General features: G+C 38.8%; 1 protein-coding gene across 3 annotated transcripts in view; it reads right to left on the bottom strand.

Moving 5' to 3' along the window:
• Positions 1 to 18018, bottom strand: part of zfhx4 (zinc finger homeobox 4) — an 86073-nt gene that overhangs the window by 15577 nt on the left and 52478 nt on the right. For 2 of the 3 annotated variants that reach the window (XM_062985978.1, XM_062985979.1), the window contains one exon: positions 2903 to 3019. The exons of the other annotated variant lie outside the window; for it this stretch is intronic. In XM_062985978.1, coding sequence (XP_062842048.1) covers positions 2903 to 3019 — 117 coding nt within the window. The remainder of the gene's footprint in view (positions 1 to 2902; positions 3020 to 18018) is intronic. 3 annotated transcript variants of the gene reach the window in all.

The following is an 18018-nucleotide window of genomic DNA, read 5'->3' as shown; positions in this document are numbered from 1 at the left end:
TGCTGAGAATGATCCACCACCCAAATAATACCTGCTCTGTAGTGGTCCTGTGGGGATCCTGACCATTGAAGAACAGCATGAAAGGGGGCTAACAAATCATGCAGAGAAACAGATGGACTACAGTCAGTAATTGTAGAACTACAAAACAAGGAGGTGGTTTTAATGTTATGGCTGATCAGTGTAAGTTACATGTTTGAATAATGAATACTGAATCTGATTAATACTGAATAAATATCATAATTATTATTTTATATTATATTATTGTTTTCTACTTGTATTGCTCATCATTAATTGAACAATACAAGAACCATTCATCAAATAAAATAATAACATAAATAAACCTTAAATAATTAAACTAGAAAGATAAAATGGGGTTGGGACATGGTCTTGTGTAATAAGGTAACATTTAATCCTAATATTAGCATTATTATTTCTAAAATCTTTTGTAATTAGATCCAATATCAAATAAAAATGAATTATTTTTAAGATGAAAATAAAAATTTTTTTTTAAGTAAATACTTGAACGAAAACCAACCTATCACCTACCACTTGTTTTGACAGCTAAGTTTTAAAACTTGACTCCTCTAAGGGCTAAAATAATAACATTTCCTCTTTCATATGTTATTTAAAGAATGAGAACGTTGATTTTTCGAGGAAGTGAGTCGGTATGACAGATTTAAGAGCTACAGTAGCTCGTCTGTTGGATCGGACCACACGGGCCAGCCTTTCGCTCCTCACGTGCATCAGTGAGCCTTGGTCGCCCATGACCCTGTCGGCGGTTTACCACTGTTCCTTCCTTGGACCACTTTTGATAGATACTGACCACTGCAGAATGAGCTGCAGTTTTGGAGACGCTGACCCAGTCGTCTAGCCATCACAATTTGGCCCTTGTGAAACTCGCTCAAATCCTCATGCTTGCCCATTTTTCCTGCTTCTAACATCAACTTTGAGTAACGTGGGTAGCCAGTGTTATAATAAGTGGATGATCAGTGTTATTCACTTCACCTATCAGTGGTCATAATGTTATGCCTCGTCGATGTATATATAATATTTCATAATAATGTAAAATCATGGTAAAAAGAATTTTTTAATAATATACCTTATTTAATACGGCTCTTCCTATTGAATAACAATAAGACACAAATGCTAAAACCTGTTCCAAACCTTGACTCCGAGTAATGGATTAGCTGCTTAAAAAATCAAACCAGCAGCCATTTGTGGTCCAAAACCAATTTAGCTCTGTTTACCAAAAATAGGCATCAACGGGAAGAGGTCTGACCTCACCGAGATGCGCCTCCCGACCGCCACGTTAAACGACGCCACGTATAATACGAAGTGCAAATTCCGGCCGCCGCCTCAGACGGGGCCTGTCACAGATATACGGGTAAAAGATAGATGACTAGCTAAACTAATAGGCGCCGTCCTGTTTCAGCGTTTCTTCCGCACCATTGAACCCAACATTATGTAGCTAGGTACGGCCTGCATGAAAAGACATCCGATGCAATATTCATGGTGACCACAGATTTCCATCTCATACATAAAAAGGCATGTATGAATTCTTATTTGGCAAAGCGAATCTAACAAAGCCTGAGGTAAGGGTGCCAGATGCTAGCTCGGGGGGATTCTTCCCGATCAAAACGCACTGCTGTTTTGTCCTTGGTAATGTGTAATGTTTCGCATAAATGTGATTCTAAGGGGGGAGGCTTGGTTGGGACAATGGATGGGACAGTGGATGGAACGCTGGATGAACATACATGGATCAGCCATAACATTAAAACCACCTCCTTGTTTCTACACTCACTGTCCATGTTATCAACTCCACTTACCATATAGAAGCACTTAGTAGTTCTACAATTACTGACTGTAGTCCATCTGTTTCTCTGCATGCTTTGTTAGCCCCCTTTCACCCTGTTCTTCAATGGTCAGGACTCTCCCAAGACCACTACAGAGCAGGTATTATTTGGGTGGTGGATCATTCTCAGCACTGCAGTGACACCACGTGTTAGTGTGCTTGCTGGAGTTTTTAAACACCTCAGTGTCACTGCTGGACTGAGAATACTCCACCAACCAAAAATATCCAGCCAACAGCACCCCGTGGGCAGCGTCCTGTGATCACTGATGAAGGTCTAGAAGATGACCGACTCATACAGCAGCAATAGATGAGCGATCGTCTCTGACTTTACATCTACAAGGTTGACCAACTAGGTAGGAGTGTCTAATAGAGTGGACAGTGAGTGGACACGATATTTAAAAACTCCAGCAGCGCTGCTGTGTCTGATCCACTCATACCAGCACAACACACACTAACACTATAGCTATACTGCAGTGCTGAGAATGACCCACCATTCAAATAATACCTGCTTTATAGTGGTCCTGACGATTGAAGAACAGCATGAAAGGGGGCTAACAAAGCATGCAGAGAAACAGATGGACTACAGTCAGTAATTGTAGAACTACAAAAAGCTTCTATATGGTAAGTGGAGCTGATAACATGGACAGTAAGTGTAGAAACAAAGAGGTGGTGTTAATGTTATGGCTGATCCGTGTATGTGTAAAAAATAATAAAAAATTTAATATATGTCTCATCAGAGATTAACGAAAAGCGCTTAGAAATTACAAGCAACTGATTTGATTAAAAATATAATCTCAGCGGCCATTCGTAATATTCTTGAACTTATCTAAATCTCTTCTGTCAGCTGGGTATGATTAAAATGGGTCAATGGGAGACTGATAGCGCTCTCATGCAGTCCACACATGCAGGCGCTGCTATGACGGAGATAAAAGCAAGAAGCTAGCCAGAACAGGAGGTAGGATGAGTGTGTTAGCGTGTGTTAGCATGGTTAACAGGAAGGGTTAGTCACGAAGAGCGCCAGAGACAAAAGACCAAAACTAAAGGTCTTACTGGAGTCCTTCTCTGTCCTTTTGCCCTCTTGGCTTTCTCTCCCGCTCGAGTCTTTGTCCTCGGCCGCAGCCAGTGAGGAGGCTCGTCTCGGTCCCTCGTTGTCCTCACCTGGTTCCTCTATAAGTGAGCACAGGAAGTGGAGTGAGAAACTACACTCACAGTCTCCCCGGGGCCAAATCAGACACCTTACCAGATTGTTAACACTACCCAGATCACAATAGAAATCTTTCTGCTCTGTCGTTTGCCTCCAAACATACCCCCCATCCCCCTTCTCCCAATTCCGTCCGTCTTTAATAATTCTGTGGATCTCCGCTACGCTACCAGTGGATTAATCTGTTTATGCTGTTAGCTGCTAGGTTGAGGCTGCGAGGCTCTAATCCCTAAAAGGCACACTGTTCCCTTTCATCCAGAGATCATTTGTCTCTTACTGCGCTGATGTCACATTTTAATGAATTTTTAGCAGGGTGAGTAATGCCAGATAACCAGGCTCGCTTCTCTCTCCCCTCTCCAAGCCTGTGTTATTTCCGCCAGGGCAGAGGAAAAAAATAAAAAACAACGAAATACATATATATATAAAATGGCAAGCCAAACAGGAAATATATAGCAAACACTGATATATATGGAATGAAACTCAATATATCTGGAATGAAAACTGATATACATATATAAAGAAACTCGATATATATATAAAATGAAACTTGATATTTGATACTTGATGTGAAAAATGGGGGGTCCTAGTGCCGGCCCTGGTTACATTCCATATAAATATCGAGTTTCATTTTATATATATATTTAAATATATATATACATCAGTTTTCATTCGAACTGATATGTATATAATGAAACTCGATATATATAAAATGAAACTCAGTATATATAAAATGAAACCAAAAATATATATAATGAAACTAAATATGTATAAAATGAAAGTCGATATATATAAAATGAAACTTGATATATATAAAATAAAACTTGATATATATATATAAATATATATATATATATATAAAAATATATATATATATATATCAGTTTCATTTGAATATTAATCGGTTTTCATTCCATATATATATATATATATATATATATATATATATATATATATATATTTAAATATATATATACATCAGTTTTCATTCGAACTGATATGTATATAATGAAACTCGATATATATAAAATGAAACTCAGTATATATAAAATGAAACAAAAAATATATATAATGAAACTAAATATGTATAAAATGAAACTCGATATATATAAAATGAAACTTGATATATATAAAATAAAACTTGATATATATATATAAATATATATGTATATATATATATATATATATATATATATATATATATATATATATATCAGTTTCATTTTAATATAAATCGGTTTTCATTCCATATATATATATATATATATATATATATATATATATATATATCAGTTTCATTCCAAATACATCGAGTTTCATTCCATATATATCAGTGTTTGCTATACATTTCCTGTTTGGCTTGCCATATTATATATATATATGTATGTATATATATATGTATATATATAGGTATATATATATATATATATATATGTATATATATATGTATATATATAGGTATATATATATATATATATATATGTATATGTATATATACATATATATACAGTGTATCACAAAAGTGAGTACACCCCTCACATTTCTGCAAATATTTTATTATATCTTTTCATGGGACAACACTATAGACATGAAACTTGGATATAACTTAGAGTACTCAGTGTACAACTTGTATAGCAGTGTAGATTTACTGTCTTCTGAAAATAACTCAACACACAGCCATTAATGTCTAAATAGCTGGCAACATAAGTGAGTACACCTCACAGTGAACATGTCCAAATTGTGCCCAAAGTGTCAATATTTTGTGTGAGCACCATTATTATCCAGCACTGCCTTAACCCTCCTGGGCATGGAATTCACCAGAGCTGCACAGGTTGCTACTGGAATCCTCTTCCACTCCTCCAAGATGACATCACGGAGCTGGTGGATGTTAGACACCTTGAACTCCTCCACCTTCCACTTGAGGATGCGCCACAGGTGCTCAATTGGGTTTAGTCCATCACTTTTACCTTCAGCTTCCTCAGCAAGGCAGTTGTCATCTTGGAGGTTGTGTTTGGGGTCGTTATCCTGTTGGAAAACTGCCATGAGGCCCAGTTTTCGAAGGGAGGGGATCATGCTCTGTTTCAGAATGTCACAGTACATGTTGGAATTCATGTTTCCCTCAGTGAACTGCAGCTCCCCAGTGCCAGCAACACTCATGCAGCCCAAGACCATGATGCTACCACCACCATGCTTGACTGTAGGCAAGATACAGTTGTCTTGGTACTTCTCACCAGGGCGCCGCCAAACATGCTGGACACCATCTGAGCCAAACAAGTTTATCTTGGTCTCGTCAGACCACAGGGCATTCCAGTAATCCATGTTCTTGGACTGCTTGTCTTCAGCAAACTGTTTGCGGGCTTTCTTGTGCGTCAGCTTCCTTCTGGGATGACGACCATGCAGACCGAGTTGATGCAGTGTGCGGCGTATGGTCTGAGCACTGACAGGCTGACCTCCCACGTCTTCAACCTCTGCAGCAATGCTGGCAGCACTCATGTGTCTATTTTTTAAAGCCAACCTCTGGATATGACGCCGAACCCGTGGACTCAACTTCTTTGGTCGACCCTGGCGAAGCCTGTTCCGAGTGGAACCTGTCCTGGAAAACCGCTGTATGACCTTGGCCACCATGCTGTAGCTCAGTTTCAGGGTGTTAGCAATCTTCTTATAGCCCAGGCCATCTTTGTGGAGAGCAACAATTCTATTTCTCACATCCTCAGAGAGTTCTTTGCCATGAGGTGCCATGTTGAATATCCAGTGGCCAGTATGAGAGAATTGTACCCAAAACACCAAATTTAACAGCCCTGCTCCCCATTTACACCTGGGTTCTTGACACATGACACCAGGGAGGGACAACTACACATTTGGGCACAATTTGGACATGTTCACTGTGGGGTGTACTCACTTATGTTGCCAGCTATTTAGACATTAATGGCTGTGTGTTGAGTTATTTTCAGAAAACAGTAAATCTACACTGCTATACAAGCTGTACACTGACTACTCTAAGTTATATCCAAGTTTCATGTCTATAGTGTTGTCCCATGAAAAGATATAATGAAATATTTGCAGAAATGTGAGGGGTGTACTCACTTTTGTGATACACTGTATATATATATATATATATATATATATATATATATTTGGAACAAACGGCAAAAAAAATCTAATAAATTAAAAAATAAAAATAGGGCAACCCTGGAAAGCAAAGCTGCTGCGTTCATCAATTTTATAATAATTGAAACCCTTAATATCCATATAAATCAACCATGAGGTGGCATACAGGTCACAAGCGCATTGACATACAAGCATTACAGTCATTGTTTGGCGAGCGGGGAAGGCCCGGCGTGGAGGATACATGATATAATTAACCCTTCCAAATTCCCAAAACAGTCCCGGCGCCGACATTTTAAGTGCAACACATTAAGTGGAAATTATATACAGCATGAAATTTTCATGGCAGATGCTGGGAGTGATTGAAAGGAGAAATTGTGCCGCACTCTGGTCCTAATGTTTTATTAATAATATTCTGACGACGGGATGAAATATCTCCTGTCACTGGTGGCAGCTGGCTGCGGAAAAACAATTGCGATTTCGTTGAGCGTGCAGTGCGGTGTCGGTGTGTTTTAATTCATCGCGCAACAAAGGCAGTGTTTTAGCCTGTGTGTGTGTGCATTGATGACTGCATTAACAATATGTAGGTGCATTGTTTGTATGTAGCTCACAGTTAAAAGCCTCTTGTTTCTTATTTTATTAAAATTAATTGGTTTTTATATTTTAGGTTTTTAATGTTCCAATAAATAAATGGACATCATAAATTAAACTACAAATGTACAAAACAGGAACTGGCATCATGGATGATTACTTGGTAGAAATATTAGGATCAGCTATTTTTAAAACCACCTCCTTGTTCCTACACTCACTGTCCATTTTATCAGCTCCACTTACCATATAGAAGCACTTTGTAGTTCTACAATTGCTGACTGTAGTCCATCTATTCCTCTACATATCTTTTTAAACCTGCTTTCACCCTTTTCTTTAATGGTCAGGACCCCCACAGGGCCACCACAGAGCAGGTATTATTTAGGTGGTGGATCATTCTCAGCACTGCAGTGACACTGACATGGTGGTGGTGTGTTAGTGTGTGCTGGTATGAGTGGATCAGACACAGCAATGCAGCAATGAATAGTCCACCAACCAAAACTATCCAGCCAACAGCGCCCTGTGGGCAGCGTCCTGTGACCACTGATGAAGGTCTAGAAGATGACCAACTCAAACAGCATCAATAGATGAGCGATCGTCTCTGACTTTACATCGACAAGGTGGACCAACTAGGTAGGAGTGTCTAATAGAGTGGACAGTGAGTGGACACGGTATTTAAAAACTCCAGCAGTACTGCTGTGTCTTATCCACTCATACCAGCACAACACACACTAACACACCACCACCATGTCAGTGTCACTGCAGTGCTGAGAATGATCCACCACCTAAATAATACCTGCTCTGTGGTGGTCTTGTGGGGGTCCTGACCATTGAAGAACAGCATGAAAGGGGGCTAACAAAGCATGCAGAGAAACAGATGGACTACAGTCAGTAATTGTAGAACTATAAAGTGGTAAGTGGAGCTGATAAAATGGACAGTGAGTGTAGAAACAAGGAGGTGGTTTTAATGTTATGGCTGAGCACTAGCATGGGCTGGAGTGTAGGTCAGTATTAGCACAAAGCGCTAATCAGAGAACGTAAAGAAAAGCAAAACAAAACAAAAAAGCTAGCCAGGCTAAGTGGAGGAGGGGAAGAGAACGACCAGCTGGATGACCTTCTCTGATCATGACCAGATTTTAGTCCGGTTAATAAAGAAGACACACGGTGACACAAACACACACACACACATGAGCAAACACACAAAAGCACAATGCTGCACACTCAAGAGCAGGGGGCGAGCATATGGCACATCCCTATGACCCCACCCCTTTGTTTTAGGCCTCCCCCTTCCACCCTATCGTTCTTTTTTTTAATTTTTTTTATCTGAACCCCCCTTGTAGGTTTGCGAGAGTGTCACTCTGCACTGCTGCTTGAATTTACTACCCCATTCCCCCCTGGCTGGGAAATGAAGTGTCAAAGTGCTGGTCTCTACCTTGAGGGGGCATCACATTTTAAGGCTATTGTGGAATGCATTAATGAAACATGGCGTGTCAAGTGAAAGAAAAGGGCAAATTATGAAGGCTGTAAACTAGGAGTGGAGGAGAAAAAAGGGAATCTTCTATCATCTGGGTCTCATCAGACGGTTTTTCCCCTCTCTGGCCTGTTCTCTCTTCTCTTTCTGGAGTGTTCTGCAGATTCTCTGGTATTCGAAGGGTGAGAGAAATTCTCAGACACGCTTTCCTATACATCATGGCGGCGTCTGCCCCGTGCCTGACCCTGCCGATGGTTTGAGTAATCTGCATGTGCTGCAGAGGTTGTGTATGTGTGTGCTGGTGGAACGCTGCAGCAGGGTCTTTACTTGTCAAACTTAATGGCATGAGGCAGAGCGATGGGCAATTTTCACTGCCTGCTTCCACCAGCGCCATGAACACGTTACCCACCAGCAGGAACTCATAGGCATGCTAATTATTCTTAATCCAAACACCACCGCTCGACCGAGCTGGCGTTTGTACTAGCAGGCCACTGGTACCAAATTAATGCACAGAAGATGTGATGGGACCGGGCCGCTTGTATGTAGAAATTCTTTAATGCAAGCCTGTTAACTTTCATGTCATTAAATGTGCAGGGTTTGACGTGTAGTGAGAGCTTAATGATGGCCATTGAAGCCAGGCTGCTCCCTTTCCTTCTCCCCATGGGTGCCATAACGCCTCGCTCTGGTCATTATCTGCTTGGTAAAGAAGACACCCGCTGCAACCAGCAACGGAAACACACAGCAGCACCCAAAATGATAGGTCTCATTAAGGAATGTCCTCTGCATATGCTTTTTGTGTTTTTTGGAAGATTTGGGAAAGGGTTTTTTCAGTAGTGATTATTATTATTATTATTATTATTATTAGTAGTAGTAGTAGTAGTTATAGCAGTAGTATTAGTAGTAGCAGTAGTTGTATTAGTTGTATTAGTACTTGTATTAGTACTAGCACTTGTAGTGTATTATTATTATTATTATTGTTATTATTATTATTATTATGGATGTTATTTTTATCATTACTGTTGTTATTGTTTTGTTGTTCATAATTATTTCTCATTTCTTAATTATTTGTTATTATCATTTATTATAAATATTATTATTTATTATTATTATTATTATTATTTGTTGTTGTTAATTTTTATAATATTTTAGCAAATTTGTGATTTATTTATTATTATTGTTTTTATTATTAATATTATTATTAACAGAATTCAATTATTATTATTAGAATTGTTATTTATTATATTTTTGCAAAATTGTGTTTTATTTATTATTGTTGTTTTTATTATTATTTATACTATTATTAAATTAATTAAATTACTATTATTATTAGAATTGTAATTTATTATTATATTTCTGCAAAATTGTAATTTATTTATTATTGTTGTTTTTAATATTATTTAAATTATTATTAGCAGAATTGCTATGTATCATTATTATTATTATTATTATTATTATTATTATTATGGTTGTTATTTTTTATGATATTTTTACAAAATTGTAATTTATTTATTATTGTTTTTGTTATTATTTATATTATTATTTTATATAATGTTATTATATTATTATAAATTTTTTGTATTATTATTATTATTAGAATTGCTATTAATTATTATATTTTTGCAAAATTGTGGTTTATTTATTTATTTTTTGTTATTTATATAATGTATTATTATTATTATTATTACGAGCAAATACAAATTATTTGTTTATTATTGTTGTTTTTATTATTGTTGTTTTTTATTATTGTTGTTTATTTTTACCACTGTTATTCTTATTATGAGTAAAATTGTTACTTTGTTGTTGTTATTGCTAATAATAATATTAATTGCATAATTATTATTATTATTATTTGTATGGTTGTTATTTTTTATTATAATTATTTTATATAGTTATTATTTATTATTATATTTTTGCAAAATTGTTATTTATTTATTATTGCTGTTTTTATTGTTATTTATATTATTATTAGCAGGATTGCTATGTATTATTATAATCATAACAAGCAAATGACAAAATTATTATTATTACAAGCAAATGAAAAAAATATTTATACATTTTTACTTATTTTTGATGTTATAATTAATTAATACTACTAATATTATTATTTGCAGAATTACGATTATTTTAAATATTATTATTATTGAAAGTAGTAAAAGTTTTAGTACTATTAGTAATTAAAGAAGCAACTGCAACTTAGTAGTTTTTAAAAATATTGCATCAATTCCTAATCCACGTGTTTAATGTACACATAACATATAACGGTAAATAATTTTGCTACTCAGTGCTATTAACACAGTAACATAGCTCTTTTTATTTATTTAATTATTATTCATCAAGCTACAGGACAGTCATATCTATAATATATTGAGAACCTGTCTCCTCCTTAAGGTGTAGAAACTCATTTTTAAACAGCCTGTGGCCTCCGTGATGTCACATTCTTTTCCCTTGTGCTTTTCATTTGGCCCCTTCGGTTTTAAAGGAATCTTTGAAACTTTACACCCTGCACTTTGTTAGGGGCCAGTTGTAATACTTTCAGGATAATAACCTTTACTGACTGGTCGGCCCTCCGCTCCACCCGCCTTCGCCAAATTCCTTCCTTCGCCCTTTTCTTTTTTTCCAAATTTTGCCGTATTTAACAAGCATTTAGATCTTAACCAGGTGCGGTTAATGTACCATGTCTAAAATACTAAACATCAACACGGAGAGTGGGCACACTCTCACTGTTCCTGCTACAGCTAAACCACACACACATACACACAAGTACACACACCTTTACAATCTCAGAGCTTATCAGAAGCACCAAGAAGAGCTAAGATGTCTTAGTCGCTCTGCATTAGCTTATACTAAACAGATTCAGTAGAAGGGGTTAGTGCTGAATTTTCCAGGAGCCCTTAATAGTTTCAAATCCTAATTCCGAGAATAAAGCCCTTTTTCGGGGACACGCTTCTCACAATGCGATTTTACGACAAACTACAAAGGCCACTTGTAAAAACATTACTCATGACAACCTTATACCCACATAATGACCGTCTCCAGCGCTCATCTGGAACCGGCGATGGTGTAAAACCCTGAGTGGCACACTTAAGCAAAAGTGAAAGTCTAATGATAGTATCTTATTGAAAGGTTCAAGTGGTCAGAGTCCTCTGTAGTCTGGCCTACACAAACACATGGCAGAATTACCAGCCCACTGGGTCACGTTCGGGCTAAATCAGCGGGAGTACAAAGCAGCGCTCCTCGTCGCACGCTGAGAGAGGGCATGACGTCATGCGTCCCGGGACACATATTGAACCCATCTGGCTGCGCCCGTACTCTCAGATTGAACTACTAAGGTATACTAAGACAGGGAACGTTGCTCGAGCTGTTTTTTAACAATAACAGATGTCAGAATGAAAATCCTGAGAGAAAATAAATAAATACAAATAACACTCAGCGTTTTGTTGTTTTTAATGTACACCGATCAGCCATAACATTAAAACCACCTCCTTGTTTCTACACTCACTGTCCATGTTATCAGCTCCACTTACCATATAGAAGCACTTTGTAGTTCTACAATTACTGACTGTAGTCCATCTGTTTCTCTACATGCTTTGTTAGCCCCCTTTCATCCTGTTCTTCAATGGCCAGGACCACTATAAAGCAGGTATTATTTAGATGGTGGATCATTCTCAGCACTGCAGTGACACTGACACGGTGGTGGTGTATTAGTGTGTGTTGTGCTGGTATGAGTGGATCAGACACAGCAATGCTGCTGTAATTTTTAAACACCTCACTGTCACTGCTAGACTGAGAATAGTCCACCAACCAAAAATATCCAGCCAACAGCGTCCCATGGGCAGCGTCCTGTGACCACTGATAAAGATCTAGATGGAAGATGACCAACTCAAACAGCAGCAATAGATGATCGATCATCTCTGACTTTACATCTACAAGGTGGACCAACTAGGTAGGAGTGTCTAATAGAGTGGACAGTGAGTGGACACGGTATTTAAAAACTCCAACAGCGCTGCTGTGTCTGATCCACTCATACTAGCACAACACACACTAACACACCACCACCATGTCACTGCAGTGCTGAGAATGATCCACCACCTAAATAATACCTGCTCTGTGGTGGTCCTGTGGGGGTCCTGACTATTAAAGAACAGCATGAAAAGTATGAAAAAAGTATGTAGAGAAACAGATGGACTACAGTCAGTAATTGTAGAACTACAAAGTGCTCCTATATGGTAAGTGGCGCTGATAAAATGAACAGTGAGTGTAGAAACAAGGAGGTGGTTTTAATGTTATGGCTGATCGGTGTATGAAGCTTTTGAGGAAAAAATGCACGGATCAGCACTTGCTTAAATCCTTTTCCGTTGTCAATTACGGTCGACACGAGAAAGTCTACGCCATCAGTCTCCGATCTTATTGTCACCTCGGATGATGCGCTTGCAAATATTCTTTCCATCCAATAAATGGATGCACAACATACCAGCTATTTGTTTTTCGGAGGAAAATTCCTCCGGCTTCGGGTTGCACCCGTGCGCACAGGAATACGTTAATGAGTCCTAATAGGACACACAACTCTCCTTCAAAGAGCTTCACACACCTGGATGTTACACAATTCCGAAACCCAAAACTCTAATCCTGCGCCCGTGTCTGTGCTTTTGGCTCGTCCGAAGAAATCAAACAGGTCATGAGGAGCTTTTCACTATCTGAAAATAATTTAAACGGATTCCTGATCGTCTCTCTCCTCCATCTTCGTCCTTTATTATTCCGCGTCCAATATTTATTTAAGGCATGATTATAAACATCTGCCCGGGTAGCTGTTTCATCTGCACGGGAGCCAAAAGGCATGGAAATTTCACACACGGCCGCCAACGTGACCCCGGCTCCAACAGAGCAGAGAGCAGGGTTTTCTTCCCCCCCCCCCATTTCTGCCAGTTTCTACCTTTTTTTTCCTTTTCCCTCTCCTGCTCACTGCTTGGCTTCCTGTCTGTGACTTCTAAAAGCACTGGAGGCCAGGGTTAATGGCCTTTCCAATCTCTGTGATAAGAATTCATTTTGTTCTATTACCAGCAGTTATCGGAGGAGGCTGCAGCATCACTTCAGCCGAGGGTTCAATCAATGGGAGGACCTAATGAAGTAACCAGCTGTAGCTCCATTTCCCTGCTCAGCTCTATCAGACAAATAAGACCTATCTGTCACACATCTGTGGGGCTGCCTGCCCTGGGAACCGAGGAACCTCTCGGACAAATCGGGACCAACACAAGCGCACCTGAGCTGATCTTGGGGCGACCACATTTATTTAGGTTTTCTACCCTCAAATCTATTTATTAGGCAAATAATGGCAAATACAAGTTTCAGATGTTCTGCTTCTGGCAGTTTGGGTTGCCTTTCAACTCCTGAAAACACTCAAAATGAGGCTAAGTGAATGAGTAAGGAATTGTGTGATGCTTCCAACGCTTTCAATATTCCAACACATTTTGTCATATGCAATAGTGGCATCAAAACAGTGATTTAAAAACATTTTAAACTTCTAGTGCACAAAAATAATTTATATCCTGAGAAAAAAAGCATTTATTATTATTATTATTACTATTATTGGTATTATTATTATTGTTATAATAACTATTATTATTGTTATTATTATTATTATTGTTGTTACTAGTATTATTATTGTTGTTGTTGTTATTATTATTATTGATATTATTATTATTGTTATTATTGTTATTATTATTATTGTTATAATAATAATAATCATCATTATTATTGTTATTATTATTATTATTGTTATTATTGTTATAATCATTATTATTATTATTATTATTGTTATTATTATTATTATTACTATTATTATTATTGGTATTATTGTTATTATTATTGTTATTGTTATTATTATTATTATTATTGTTATAATCATTATTGTTATTATTATTATTATTACATTTTAGCTACAGTAAAATTATAAAATAAAATTTGATTATAAATCAGTCCACTATTTTATAGATTTTATTCTGCTTAAAATGAGTTTTAATTTTTAAATAAATTTTTATTTGAATAGTTTTATTTTTAATAAACATTTATTTACTCAGTACTCAAATTAAATGAAAAGCTTAATAATATAAATGATACTTTAACTTGTATTGTTATGTTTTAGATTTTTTTATTATTGTATTATGTGGTAGGGCTCGGAGCACAACGGTCAGTTACACTAGCCCACCAATGCAAAAATCTGGGTTTGAATCTCAGAGTTGCCATCAGCCTCCCAGGATGTCCACACAGAAATCATTGTCTGAGGGAAGCTGGGATGGGAATGTCGATGTGATGGATCGGTGCCCAGTACAGGGTATCCCTGACTTGTTGGTCCTATTTGAATGGCCCTCTATGTTATGGATCATCATCATAGCCACTATTAGCAACTAGAACAAAAAACTCAGATCAAAACTGTATTTCATGCTAATAATTGATCATTCCCATAATCAGGTCTTTATTTTAGGCTAAACTGGCGCAGGACACTGTAGTGGTTGCCATGACAGTGTACACAGTTCTGGTTATGACCGCTACTCTGCACACACAAACACACGCAAACAAAGTTCAGTGAGTTCACGCTCTCTGCGTTGGAACCCGAAAGGCCGCAGCTTTGATTTGAATTTACACGAGAGTAAGAAATAAAACAGGGAGGAAAAAAAATATACAAGCCGAAAGTAATTAGACGGCTTGGATCCGAAACAATCCGACTTTACAAACTTCGGCTTTTTTAACGGCTGGGAGAAAGTGGAAGAGAGGAAGCGAGGCCGTTCCGTTGGCAAGTGCAGTTAGATGGCATTAAGAAAGGGAAACAAATGAGCGTGTTCGCCGCTTTCAACCTCCATAAAACACGTTTCACAAAAAATTTCTATTCCGTTACGGCCTAAACAAAGTCATATGGGGCGCGCTGGCTCGTAATAGAGTCAGACAAAGAGTACCAGCAGCCATATGCTTTAAATAAATAAGATTAGGCTGATAGGCAGAGGCCATGGACAATGTTCGCTGTTCTCACTCTCTGCTCTTTGTCTTCTCCTCGTTTGTCTGACATGGACTGAGGAACAGAAAGAGTGCAGACGGCCTGAATCCATCTGCACGAAGACAGGAATCCTGATGTGAAAAATTCCACTGGTTTGGTTTATTACGGCCAAGGATATTAGCAATGATACGATTGTTCTAGTGTTTTAGGTACTGCATTGACAACAGTGAGTTAGAGTCACATAATGCAATCAACATCTACATCTAATCAACCTATTTTAAAAGATATATGTCTCGGAAAAGACAATGAAGAGCCCTCTAGGGCATTTTAACCCAAACTGTCAATTATTCCCATTTACGACACACAAATTGTGGCTTATTGATTGGATTTAACAAAGTTGCTTCAAAAAAAGGAGAGAAAATAGAACTAAGGGGGGTGACCAACATTTTCAGTAAAAAGCCCGGATCGATATTTAAATGACCCCCATTATTGATTTAAAATTAAGTTTCAATTAAGACATCCGCCAGACTTTTAACTGCAACACTTATCCATTGAGTGTAAAATAAGGCAACGTTTATTGATACCTCTAAACAGCGGTTGCCATTCTGGCATCGATTTGGTCATTTGCGCTGGCATTGGTATGCAGCAGGTTCTAACTCTTCCTCCCAGGCACGCACCTACCGCCGCCTCTGTCTCGTCTGAGCCGTCTCGTCCTGCCTTAAATAAATATATAAGCCGGCCCGGGACCCATCTCGCCGGACAGACGCGAGGAGATTAACCTTTATCCCGAGCCGACTCAAAGGCACGTTATCTCCAGAACTGTTTGGCTCGGTAATTACACAGCCTCCGTGTTTGTAGACGATCGACCAAAAAAAAACGCTCCAGTGCTGCGTCGGCAGGTCCGGAGAGAAGAGCGGGGCGCTCCCGGTCGGCCTAATCAGGTAACACACACCTTTTGTTTTGGGAGCTCATTGATGGATGAAATCTTTATCTGTAATATTGATCAGTCGGGTCTCTAAACTGTCTATCTCTGCTACTGGAATCTCTAACAAGATTGCCAACCAGAGTATATCAGTTAACATTTAATCAATGACATCTTAAGACACAGGCGCTTTAAAAAGGCAGTGTGTTTTCCTTCCTGCTCGCGGCGATTAGAGGGGATTGCTCCGAATGAATCTGCCACCTTTGGGGCGCAGAAGGGGAAAAGAGGACGCTTCCACATCTAAATTCCTAAACGACACCTCAAGCTACTAAAAAAAAAACATCTGGAAAGAAGCTAATCGATTTTCTTAGGGAAAAACTAAATATACAAATATGCAAGTATTCCGAGTGTATTGCAAAACCTCAATTCAGACGTAAGCTCAGGATGACGTGCATCACATTACTGAACGGCTAACCACAGACGGCAGCATGTCTGATGGGCAAAAAATCAACATGTACGCCCGATTAGTGGATAGATTCTTTTTTTCTTGGAAACATACCAATCTTTGGTGAAATGAGGTGTCAGCAAGCAGAGCACGCAAGAATTCATCCATTAGAATTCCAGTTCGGATCGTCTGCTATTTATGCACCATGATGCCCCCCAAACCCCCTTTCCATTTCCCATTTTCGTATTTCGTGGGCCAATTAGACTTCTGCGCTCGTCACAGTGGCCGCAGCGGCTGCCACTCACACGCTGACCGCAGTGCCTCTGGCCACTCCGATCATTACCTATTCATTTGCTTGCGTAAGCCGTCCCTCGGAGGAAAAAGCGAGTGGGCTAATTATGTAAAACATTAGTCCAGCAGAAGCCTACAATTTCCCATCTTCTCCTTTCCTCCTTTCCTCGGCACAGTCGACTTTCTTTAACGTTCAGTCACGGTTTTAACGGGACACATTCAGCGCTCTGAACGAGGCCTCACGCTGGGAAATGTGAAGTTTATTGTTTTTATATCGTTTCACAGCCTCCCCTCATACGCTGCACGGTACTGTAATCATACCAAACCGTCTGCACCCAACCAGCAATAAACTTCGATTCATTTTCATGCTTTAAATCTATAACAAGCGAATAAATGCACATCACATCACGGCGCACGACCTTTGGCTGCGCTGGGAGGCCGGGCTTCATTTGATTTGCATGCGCCACAATTACATTCAGATGAAAGCAGTCGCGCGGGAAGAGCGACGTCCTCGTCCGGACCCGTCTCTGCACCTCCGAATAAAGGCACTCGAGTGTGAACGTGACGCCCAGGACCCCGTTCCCCCAACATCTAATCACACGGCACGATCATTCGGCATATATTATGACAGTAGCAATTACACAAAGGTGCGTGACACCATTATTGCCATTTGCTGGAGAGATGATTATGCTAATGGAGAGATATACGGCAGGTGGCACGCGCGCTGTCAGCTGCCAGCCGCCAGCCTGTCACTTACACACACCATGTAAGCACGTGCCCTCCCAGCACCAACAAAAAGAACAATGCCTTTAAACCAAGCGGTCCCGAGATATGTAATTAAGCTTCGTCGGATTTCTTAATCGCTTCAAAGGGAAACTAAAAAAAGACCAAACGAGAGGAGGAAAAGTGAGGTCCAGACGCCGGGATAGCATTAGCGTCCTGTTTTTGCTTTTTCAAGCTGATTCCTGCTTTAAGATTTCATCAGGAGGAACCTTAAACACAGCTGCCTCCGAGTGTGCGATGCGTTCATTAATGTTCGACGCTACCTGCGTCTGCAATTACTCCGTCTGCTTCCGATGTTACTGACTATGCACTTAGGAAAGAGGCTCGATTTCAAACACTTGCAGCACATTTTAAATGTAATTAGTTTGGTTGAGAAGA

Source organism: Trichomycterus rosablanca, chromosome 23, assembly GCF_030014385.1.
Source record: "Trichomycterus rosablanca isolate fTriRos1 chromosome 23, fTriRos1.hap1, whole genome shotgun sequence".
Classification (NCBI taxonomy): domain Eukaryota; kingdom Metazoa; phylum Chordata; class Actinopteri; order Siluriformes; family Trichomycteridae; genus Trichomycterus; species Trichomycterus rosablanca.
The sequence above is the reverse complement of the archived record's forward strand: the minus strand, read 5'-3'. Positions and strand labels throughout refer to the sequence as shown.